Raw genomic sequence first — 11,733 nt, 5'->3', positions numbered from 1 at the left:
ATCGTTTCTTTTTCTGAAAATAATTTGCGTTTCGGTATGCTGATTGGGAGTTCATAGCTGGATTTTTAAAATGAAACATCCATTGCAGTAAAAACCAGGTTCAAGGATGAAAACAGGAGCAATTAAAATAAAACGGAGGTTTCCTGTTAGTCAACCACAAAGGCCTCAACTTCACGGGAGAGAAAAACCACCATTCAGGGATTCCAAACTTGTTTATCTTCCCCGGTTTATATCACAGATTATATGTGCTCCAGAAATATGCAGACTTGTGCACTGATACGAACCACTAAAACAGAATAGACAAATACCAATGGTTCTCGCATTCCAGAACCATTATCAGTAATGAAATAATCCATTGAACAATGCAATTGCCTAACTGGAAGCCAATATACTGTAATACACCGTTATCATTCAAAACCATTGGTCCAAATAAAGGGACATTAACACAGTATTTTCATCAGAGAAGAACTCAAAATCACACCCATCACCCCATATTTTCATTATAGCTGCACCCTGCAACTCAACTTGTCAGACTCTAGGTTTGCTTCCTAAAGATTATTGGTTCGAGTCACACAAACCTCAGGGCCATTAAACGCTTACATGGTCGTTAACTTCAGGGCCCGTGGAATTAGTCGAGGTGTGCGCCAGCTGGCCCGGACACTCACGTTAATCAAAAAAAAAAAAATTAAAACCCCAAAACACAAAACCCCAATAGAAGTAATATACTAATAAGCTAGCCAAAGAACAACTAAAACAGTGCTTAAATACTCTTATCTACAACAACAAAAATTTGGACATGCAACATGGAGTAAAAAGAAGGCAAAATCTTTAAGCCACAGACACATCAAACCAAGCATAAAATCGAATGACCAAAACATTAGCAAAAACTAAAATGCAATTGGTCGAGTCAGAAGATGTGTTATGGATGGCTGGATTCTCAAGCTAATTGTTTCACATAATATATAACAAACAGATTCTAAACAGCTGACAGGACAAAATGGATGAACATTATCCATTCAAAACCAGAAGAATCTCACAGTTCTTGGATATAGAGGAAATGGAATATTACCCACACCATTGGTTTAATGTCTAAGAAGATTGCTCTCAAGCACTTAATAATTTATCTTCAACACACAGCTTATGATAAACAGGACCATGTTACAGCTCAACATTCCGTTCCAAGTAAATTGTTTTGTTACAAATGAGGCAAAGGTCCGATACACAATTTGGTAATGTATTTTGTGTCAGAAGAGAGCTTGCAATCAATACAAAGTAAAAAACAAACATTTACAGCCATTTTTACACAGGACTTAGCACAATGAAAGAGAGATGAAAGGGGGTGTGTAAATTCACAACCTAACTGTAAGTATAACTCTATAACTGCACATCAAAAGAAAGCCAAGAGCTGCATACCAATGTTGCTCTTAATGCCTGGTGCAACAGCACAACAAAAAGCTGGATTGTCTCATCATATATATTTCCAATTCCTCCTTGAGCATAGTCAACTGGTGTATGCATTAAAACCCTGACCTGAATCCTTTGGATTCTAGTGTCACTATAGTTTGGCCACAATCCAAACCCTCAGTGTTCGAACTTAGCACAGGATATCCAACCAAAACATATTACTTTGCTTAGGCAGCAAACGTAAAAAATTACTCATTACATGTCAAGCACATAAATAAACCTGAGATTGGATTACTGTTCTTCCGATTTTAAAACCTGGAACCACTGTGAACCCCACCTTTAACCTGGTTTTATTAGGCATGGTGCATCTCCTCGTGACATCTTCCATATACACCGTTGAAAAATCAACCCCTCTTTCCACTTGAAAAATATCAACCACGGGATCAAAAGAAAATGCCAGTTTATGAAGTGTCCATACAGAACTCGACATGTTAACAAATGACTCGTAGAACATACTAAGTGACCTCCACGAATTCAACACAACTTCATTTTGATCCAAATTGCTGAAAATTGACGACTCCATTGCCGGATGCATAAGCTCTTGATACTTCTTCTCGCAAAACCTCGAAAATTTACAAGTAGGATTCCTACTTAACAACTCCATAGGATTGCTAGATACATGCTCAAGCAATTGCTTCAATGAACTGTTACTCTTAACTGAATCCAATCCAAGCTTGTTACATGAAACTTCACCCTCACTCTCCAAACCAAACCCTTCTAAATTAAAACCTTTATACATCACCAATGAAACATAGGATAAAAATGCATAACGATTATGCCCTCTTTTCACATAATCAACATCAGAATGAACAGAATTCGCTGCCAAGTCCAAATCCCACCTAGCTTTTCTCATCAAATCAACCAAAATCTTAGTAAACTTATGCATTGTTCTACAAGCATCATTTAACACAGAATCAAAAACCTTAACAGTCAACAAAACTTCAGAATTCAAATTCAAACTACTGCACAACCTCTTAGACGATAAAGAATTAAACTTTTGTACCTCACTCAATTTCTTCTTCAAAACCGAAACTTCACTATCTTTTTGATCAATCTCTGCTTGCAAACTATTGGAAACAGTCCCCAAAATTCTCAGCTTGCTTTGATTCTCGTCTACTTGAGATTCCAAACAAGACCCAATTGGCAAATCATCACCAAAATCAGGATTCTTACACAAATCCCTATAAACTTGCTTCAAATCAGACAATCTCTGAAGAGCTGAAACCAAAGCCTTATCAGCTACTTTAATGCTCTCTTCATTAAAAGGCACATGCGCAGTTTGTAACTGCAAATAAGAAGCTTCAAACGAAGAAACTGAAGAAAAAACTGAAGAAATCAAAGTATTAGCTAACTGGGTATTTAAAGGCTTGATCTGGGTCTCGCTATTTTTCACTGTCAACTCTTTCTGTGGCAAAAAGTCTTGATTTTGACTCAAGGGTTGGTCAGGCTTCAAGATTATGACTTTCTGGTCAGCGATAAAATCCTCAGCGGAATCAAGGAGAGAGAAACCGTCATCAACGTCGGTGGTTTCATCGGCGGCGGTGGTTTCGTCGGCGAAGAATTCGAAAGTTTTGGTCTTGAAAGCAAGAGCAAATTTTGAAAACATCTCAGAGATTTGGGGTTGTTTTGGTGTTGTAGAGGTTGCAGTTTCCATAGTTTCCGTCATGACAAAATGGGAAATTAAAAACAATAGAATCAAATCTTTCGCTCTCTTGTCTTTGTGGATTGTAAGGATGGAATGGAATTGAATTCCCTTCTTCTAACTTTCTCAAGGAAAGAAAAATCGAGAGAAAGTGAGAGAGGTAAAGACGAAAATTTTTGAAGCGTACTGTGTGGATTGTGGTTCGTGGATTGTGCTTTGGATGTCTTGGAAGGAAGGTATTGTGTGGGTGATGGGTTAAGCTAATGCTGGGTTTGGTTTGCTGCGCTTTTCCTGTGTTTTCACTTGATTTTTTGTTTTCTTTTGTTTTTTTGTTTTTTAATACTCCTCTTTTCCTGAGAATGAATAATTTTTTATACTTTTTGCTTGCTTGACTTCTTGGACTCCTGTATTTAACGGTAACATGGGAGAGATAACAGTGTGCCATGAGATTGGCAGATGAGCAGGACTGCCCAATGGTTAAGGAGGGATGAAGTTTAAGTCGGGGCATGGTGACTCGAGGATTGAGGCAAGATTAGACCAAGGTTGAGTCTGAATTGCATTTTCTTAATATCTTAAAATTAAAAATAAAAAAAAAAACAGATAAGAAAATAAAAATATATATAATTTAAAAGATAAAAATAAATTTATAAACAAATTTACAGTGAATTTATGTTTTCTCAACGGACGCCTTAAAGTGTAAGTTGAGATTCAACAACTAATAAGTTATCATATGAATTTGAAGAACTATGAAAAAACAAATTGAAGAATCCCGATTGAGTTATGTTTCATTAATAAATGGATAGAGTTCATCTCTTGGAGATTAAAGTATTTAAAAAAAAAATGGTACTATAAAAAACTAAAAACATAAATTGAAAATAAAGAGGAGAAACATAAACACGAACCATAGAAAGAATTAAGATGATTAGAGTACTTCGTGTTTATAATTTGTTTTTCTTAAGATGACAAAAATATAACCTCTTCTAAATTATGTCATCACGTCGTAGAAGCTATAATCATATTTTAAAAAAAATTAAAAATTATTTTTGATATTAATATATTAAAATAATTTAAAAATATACAAAATAAAATTTTAAATAACAAAATAATTTTTTATAAAATATAATTCCGAACAACCAACCAACAACGTTATATATATATATATATATATATATATATATATATTCGGTCAATGTGAAGAAGGACATAATTCACAAATTTGACAATAGATTAACAATCAATCAATCAGTTAATGTTGTTGGGTAAGACGTAGATCTCAAGGATTGATCTGAGGAAGATGACTCTTCACTTGAGCAATTTTTATTTGTCCGGGATTGTTTAGATTTGTCTACATTCAGCGACGTTGACGATTTACGAGAAAAGAAACCCAAAAGGAAAGCGAAGAATATTATTATTATACAAAATTCTAAAACGTGTTGGGTTTTACTGTTGTAGTAATCAAAAACCCCCACTTAGTTTTTTTTTTTTTTTTTTTTGAAATCATCAAATGAATCGGCCATTTAGGGTAAATTGGTGTTTCAAGGGGACATATTAGTCAATTGCCAAATTTAGCAGGGTTAGATCGATTTTTTTATATTATTTTATAATAATACAATGACTAAAATAATATTGGAAGCATTGAAAAAAAAGAAGCAAGCATATAGGGGCTTTATAGGCATTTTTTGTTTTTATACATGGTGAAATTACATAGATGTCATCGAACCAAAAAATTTAGAACCTGCTTGCAAGGGTTTTTTTTGTCTTTTACACTTGATTTTTTTTCTTTTATTATATTTATGTTGAATAAGAGGCAATTTGGCTTTTATTGTAATTATAAAATATCAATAAAAAATGATTGGTGTGTGAGCAGCACAATAGGTAAACGCAGCCTGCACTTTTTATCGTGTTTCAATGGTGAAAATTCACCTTTAATGGCTGCGTTGGAAGTGCGCTAACATCCTCTTTCCATGGCACAACACGTGTATGTGACAGTTTGATTCTAGTGAATTTTTTTTCTTCTTCTCTTTTTTTTCGCTCTCTTCTCCTTGCGAAAATGTGAAAATGTCCTCTCATTTAATTCTTATATATAGTTTGGTTCTTATTCTTTTCATTGCTATTTGTTTTATTTTTTATCTTATTTTGATTGATATTTTTCTTCAATTTTGTCTCTCGTTATTTGATTTAATTTAATTTTTATATCAAATTTAGTCATTATTTTTTTGATTTTTTTAACCTTTTTAATAATTCATTTTTTTTAATCTTATCCCTCAACATTTGATTTTAATTTATTTTTATCTCGAATTTGGTATCCCTCCACATTTGATTTTAATTATGTTTTTTATTGTTGTTTTTATCCTTTTTATCGTATTTTTTTCAATCTCATCCCTTAATATTTTTTAAATTGATATTTTTTTCATTTTGAAGATTGATCTTCATGTTTTTTTTTCACTTTCCTTTCTATGAAGCTGTTCTAGTCCCATGCTCATAGCCACAAGGTTACCGATTGATCCAAATCTCTTTTTTTTTAATTTTTTTCATCATTCAATATTGGATTATTTGATAGTTGGACTTCATAATTTTATTTAATTCACTTTTGTTAATGATTATTTTTTACTTTTTATTTACATAAATAATAATTTGATTAAATAAAAAATTTATTATTGAAAACACAATTAAGTACATGACACGTGTTATGAAATTAAATATCTTGATCATAATTATCTCTTGATCAAATATTGATTTATTTAATTGGATGCGTATATAAGCATTATGATATTTTGATTTATAATTAAGAAATTAAGTTTAATTTTAACTCACTTTTATTCATGTTTTTTTTTTTGGTAGAAAATCAAATTAAGATCCATTAGGTTTGGATCTTCCTTTGCTAATCTCTTCTAGTCTCTCTTTTTTTCTATAGTAAATATAATTTTAGATAAGTGTGTAGGTCAATCAAGACTAAATTTCATCTTTTCATGATTTTAAAGATATATTTCTCACGCTAATTTAAAATATCTAGAAAAAAAATCTAATTATTGACCTTCCATTCAGTAATTTTTTTTAAAAAAAACTAAAGTAAGGAATATATCATGACTTCATCGTCTTGCGTCTCGAATAAGCTCACATTCAGGCTTGTTTTCAACTTCCACCACAGGTACTTGTGATATTAATTTAACATACGGCTCCCCCACCAGAGATAAGGTCAAGGCAGCGCTTAAAATTCATTGGAGTTCTAGCCAGCCAGCTAACAAATTTTAGGTCTCTCTTGACTCTTCTATTTATTTATTTATCTTATTATATTCAAAGAATTATGTGTCTTTTCCCTTGGCATTTTGGAATGATTATTTTCGCCCTTTTTTAAATAAGTAAATAAATAAATAATCTCACCGTTGTCCGGTCACTTTTAGGACCCGGAATTGCTTCCACCCAAAGAGAGGTTTATCCAGTCCCGGTGTTACCATCGCAATATTGTATTTGTGTGGGGACAATCATTGCATATCGATCTCAGCTGCAGTGATATGTGCTTCAAAGTAGCTTTACAGCATGCCCTACAAGCTTTTCCTAACTCCTACCCCAATTAATTGTTATAATGCAATCCCCTGTATATCATGCTAGCTTTATGCACCTTTAAATTGCCTGTGATGCTTTTAGCCGACACATCTTAGTGGCAAGCCTTAATTCACAGGCCGAGATCCTGTGCCTCCTTTGTCTTTCCGACTAATAAAACGGCGGAGGGAAAATTAATAATTATGCTCTTTAAGAACAAGGGCGATTTAGCAAAATGATGGCTGTAGGGCTAGCTCTTCAAAACGAACGAACGAACCCCATGGGAGGTGGTTGATTCTATTTGCAAGTACCAACCAAGGAAACACTTTATAGGAGGAGGATGGCTGGATTCCATGAAGTATTCAGCTGACTCTGGACGGCTTGGCCGAGACATTATTAATATTTGTAAGTAGTTGGTGAAAACTGGGGCCATTCTCCTGAGGTCAGGCTGCTACGTTCGGGGTTACTTTCATGGGAATCAAAATAAGACCCAGAAGCAAAATATGCTGTGATCTTGTCACACTTGAAAAGCAAGATGAATTCAGCCTTTTTTAACGATAACGACACCTGTTTTATGTAGTTTCGGCTTTATAAAAGTGCAGTGAATTGGATAATATTATAAATCAAACCTTTTAAAATATTTAAAATAATTTTTTTTATGCTTGTTTTATAGGCAGGGTATTGAATAATTTTCATTTTATATTTAGTTTTTTTTTTGTTTAAATTAGGGCAATTTTCATTTCATAAGATATAATTAAAAAGTATACCTTATTTATTATTAAGATTTTTTTTATTAAATGGGGATCTTAGACTATTATCCAAGTTGTTCATATGGCATGAAAAATGTAATATTGTTATCCATTTAGATTGAGAATAAAATAAGATTATAAAGTGTGTTATATAGTTTGTTCTGGAAGAGTGGGACCCCATTGATAATTAAGAACTCCAGCAACTAATGATTTATCAAAGCCTTTTCCTCTTAATCATTCGTTTTATTTATAAATCGTATGAATTAGTAGGTGGTGTAGTGTCTTAACATCAATTTGATTAAAACATGTCATTGTCACCTTGTCTGAATGCAAATCTCTAGTTGTTGACCGTAAGGATACAATCTTAACCAGTTCATTAGTTGTTAACCCCCCTCTAATAAAAAAACATCTACAAGACAACAACGACAAAAAACAGAAAAAAGGCACATAATGTTTCAGCCGTTCGAAAATCACTAATTTAATTATGGATGTGATTTTCAAAAAATATAAATTATAGTTCTTGAAAGCTAAGCATTACCGAACACTTAAAAAGTTATAAATATTAGTTGTGTTTATAGCGTTCAAAGTATTATCAAATTCAAAAAAGTCATGCCGGCAGCTAAAAATTATAAATTCTTATTTGTAGTATTTTTTTAAAAAAAATATATTAAAATAATATTTTTTATTTTATTAAAAAAAATTTTAAACACCAGTAAATCAAAATAATATAAAACTAATAGAAAAAACTAATTTGAAGTTAAAAAAAATTTTAATTTTTTTTAAAAGCGCCTTTCAAATACAAAAACAAACAGGTTATAAAAAAGTATTTGGGAGTATAATAACGATTGTTTTTTAAAGTGATTTTTATTTAGAACATATTAGAACAATAAAAAATATAAAAAAATCAAACAAAAAAATTAATTTTTTTAAAAATACCGTTTGAAAATAATTCCAAGCTAACTCTAAATGACTCCCTTGTTCATTCAAGGTCAGGACGCAAAGCAATTAGTATCAAAGTAGGATCTGGACTGGAATTAAAATTTCTTATTTTTTTAAATACAGATGTGAAGGCCTCATCTCTTCTTTCCATCATATTTTATAATTCTCTGTTTTTTTTTTCTTGCGTTTTCACTCCAATTTATTTCCGATTTTTTAATTGATACATTCACTTTCCCTTTACTTATAAGAAAATAAATAAATTAAAAAATATTTTTGAGTGTTTGATTATGTCATAAAAAATAAGCTGTAAAATAATTTAGTAATATTTTATTTTTTTTAAGTTTATTAAAATAATTTGGAACAAATCTTACAAATTAAAAAGTTTAATAAAAATAAAATTGAAAAAAATTATAATTTCATAAATTATCTCAAATAAAATAAATAATAATCAAACTAATAAAAATTAAATCTAACAAATAAAAAAATTAAAAGGTGAAAAATTTTAAATAATAATAATTATCATTTTATAAATTATATCAAATAAAATAGGTAAAAATCAAAAGAATGAGGACCAAATTTGATAGATAAAAAATTTCAATTAAAAAATGATAAGGGAAAAACAAATAACAATTATAAAAATGAGGATCAAAGTTAATACCAAAATAAAATTCTAAGGGATGAAATTGAAAAAATAATATTAAAATATATATATATATATATATATTGCAATCAAAAGTTTGAAGACCAGATTTGATATAATCAGCAAATAATATGATATTTTTAAATTTTTAACAACTTCTGAAAAGTGTTTTCCGCCTAAAATAAAAGGAAAACACTTTTCTGAAAACCAAGCCAAATTTTTCTTTGACTGAAAAATATTTTTCGTTGACCAACTTTTCTAATGACAAGCAAATACTAGAAAGTTCAAAAGGTAATTTTTAAAAAACCATTTTTCACGGAACAAACTAGGCCTAAAATATGTGTTTTTAACCAAATATATATATATATATATATATATATATATATATATATATATATATATATATATATATGAAAAATTACTTTTACAATCATCGTGTAGTTAGGTTGTTTTTTATTATTTATTTATATTTTAAAAAAATTATTGAGTCAACAAAAATTTTTACATTTGACAAAATTATTAAATTACCCTTATATATATTTTTTGTGTTATAGTATTGTTTGTTTTCTAAAATATTTTTTATTTAAAAATATATTGAAATAATGTTTTTAATTTTTTTATATTAGTAAATTTAAATAATTAAAAAATAATTAAAAAAAACAATATTAAAAACACTTTTAAAAATAAACGGCTCTGAGTACTCTATAAATCACTTTTGGAAATGTCTTTTTCATTGATTTTGGTTATGTATTTTGTTTAGACTTGTTAACGAGGTTCAAAGCTGAGCAACTAAGAACAACAGGGAATGACAAGAGAAGCTCCCTGTTGATGTCCTGATCGCAAAGGAAATTATGTCCTCCAGAGTCCAGACCCATCTATGAGGTTAATGCTTTCCCCCTTCTATCCTCTCGCTATCAATTGAAATTTGCTCACCTCTACTCTTTGCGTATTTTTAACTGAAAGCATAGTTAAAGTATCAATGAAATTTTATTTTTTTTTATGCTGCTTGGGTGCTGATAATTCATGAATTAAAGATTCAGAATTGAGATTTATTTTGCTTTATATGTTTTCTCAGCACAGTCCTAAGTTTTTGCTAGTTTCGTAAATTTGGTTATTGTCTTTATATAGAGTGTATTTTTGGATTCTAATTCTTGTATAGGCTGCTGAATATATAGAGCTAAAGACACCCTGGGACGTAACAAATGATGCCATTAATACCATAATTCGACGCAATGAGAGTATGGAAACCAGAGAGCTTCTTCAACCTTGCATTCAAGGCATTTACCCTGTTCTTATCACTTCTGCTAGTTGTTGCTGTCTTTGATTTCTGCATGTCTTGAATAAAGATTTTGTTACTTTAGAGTTTAGAATAGTTTTGGCCCAATTTTCAGTGTTTGAAGTCAATTACAACGAGTGCTTGCTTTGATAGAAATATCATACAGAGTGGTTCAAAGTGAGCTCTTTGTAAATTGTTTTTGAGAAATTGTACTAAATAATTTTAATATTTATAAACTATTCATTCAATTGTCAATTGGTTGAAGATATATATTGATATTTATTATCCAAATATTATTTATTATTTAATAAAAAATAAAATAGTTAATATATGTGTGTGTGTGTATTTAAATCTAGATATTTATAAATATATTTATATAATATAAATATATATTTCACATTAAATTTAACGAGTTTTAAATTAGATTTAACAACACATATATCATATTTATTATCTATTAAATAAAATAACTATCTAAAAATTACATGTTTATTCATGTCAGGAAGATATTTGTCTATTCGAATTAGATTTTCATCCTATCTCTTCATTCCTCAATTGCTTTGATCACTAGAGGAAAGATCTGCTCTCATATTTTAATTGGGTATGCTCCTCTCTCTCTTATCTCATCTTCTTACCTACCTAGCTAGAAATTAAATTAAATTTACAGATTTAAAACTCCAAATTATAGTTTTCGAAAAATAATTAGTTTTCTATCTATTAAATTAATTAACAATTCCATTTATTTTTTATATTTTTTTGTAATTGATTCTCTGTGATGAAGATCAGAAAGTGATCTATAACTCCCTGTTACCATTGGACAAGTACTTCCACATCTTTTATGAAAATAATGATCAGTTCTGCTATCTGTTGAATTAATCAACTAACAATTCTTTTTTTTTTGTAATTTATTTTTCTTCGATACAGAATTAGCAACTGGTGATCCATCACTACCTGTCACAATGAAGCAGAGCCCAATAAAAATCGCAACACCGACAAACAAAAGGACCCAGTCTATGATATGACAAACCTAAGTAGAGCACTTGATGTGCAGAAGACAAAGACAAAGCATTCTTTGACTTTAACAAGTTAGCAGAGGCACTTAATGTAGCCGAAGAAAAAAAAGGAAAGAAGACAGGGAAGGCAACAAGCAAGGAAGCAGCCATTGAGGGTTTGTTTTTGGGTGTCACCATGTTTTTTTCTTTAAAAAATTAATGTACCTCTTCAATGTTTTTTTCTTTAAAATAATGTTCTGGAAAATTCATGTTTTTTTATATAAAAAAAACAATTATTACTATAAAACCAAACACCATCTAAAAAACTACGGAGTCTTGCTTTACCATGGCTGCAGAAGAATGAGATGCTCTACGGGTTACCTGTGATTCCCCGCTGAGAAAATTGATTTTCCTGTTGTGCTTAGAAGTGTAAAGTTTGCTAGGATTAATAAGCTTTCGGCCTAGTGCTAGCAAGTTTCTTCGTCACTGAA

At 30.4% G+C, this 11,733-nt stretch overlaps 1 protein-coding gene and 1 long non-coding RNA gene across 2 annotated transcripts; one reads left to right on the top strand and one right to left on the bottom strand.

Annotated features, from left to right (window-relative positions):
• Positions 1-1,119: 1,119 nt before the first annotated feature.
• On the bottom strand, positions 1,120-3,452 carry LOC7453957 (protein GRAVITROPIC IN THE LIGHT 1). Its single transcript, XM_002301235.4, has one exon. The coding sequence runs from the start codon at positions 3,128-3,130 to the stop codon at positions 1,667-1,669; it is 1,464 nt and encodes a 487-aa protein (XP_002301271.4). The 5' UTR covers positions 3,131-3,452; the 3' UTR covers positions 1,120-1,666.
• Positions 3,453-9,738: 6,286 nt separating this feature from the next.
• LOC112326492 (uncharacterized) lies at positions 9,739-11,462 on the top strand. Its single transcript, XR_002980090.2, has 3 exons — positions 9,739-9,856; positions 10,150-10,851; positions 11,175-11,462. It is a non-coding gene; the product is annotated as an uncharacterized LOC112326492 (long non-coding RNA).
• Positions 11,463-11,733: the final 271 nt, after the last annotated feature.

Source organism: Populus trichocarpa, chromosome 2 (assembly GCF_000002775.5).
Source record: "Populus trichocarpa isolate Nisqually-1 chromosome 2, P.trichocarpa_v4.1, whole genome shotgun sequence".
Taxonomy (NCBI): Eukaryota; Viridiplantae; Streptophyta; class Magnoliopsida; order Malpighiales; family Salicaceae; genus Populus; species Populus trichocarpa.
The sequence above is the reverse complement of the archived record's forward strand: the minus strand, read 5'-3'. Positions and strand labels throughout refer to the sequence as shown.

Excerpts from the sequence above, each read along its gene's own strand:
- LOC7453957 (XM_002301235.4), bottom strand. The coding sequence starts at position 3,130 with ATGACGGAAACTATGGAAACTGCAACCTCTACAACACCAAAACAACCC.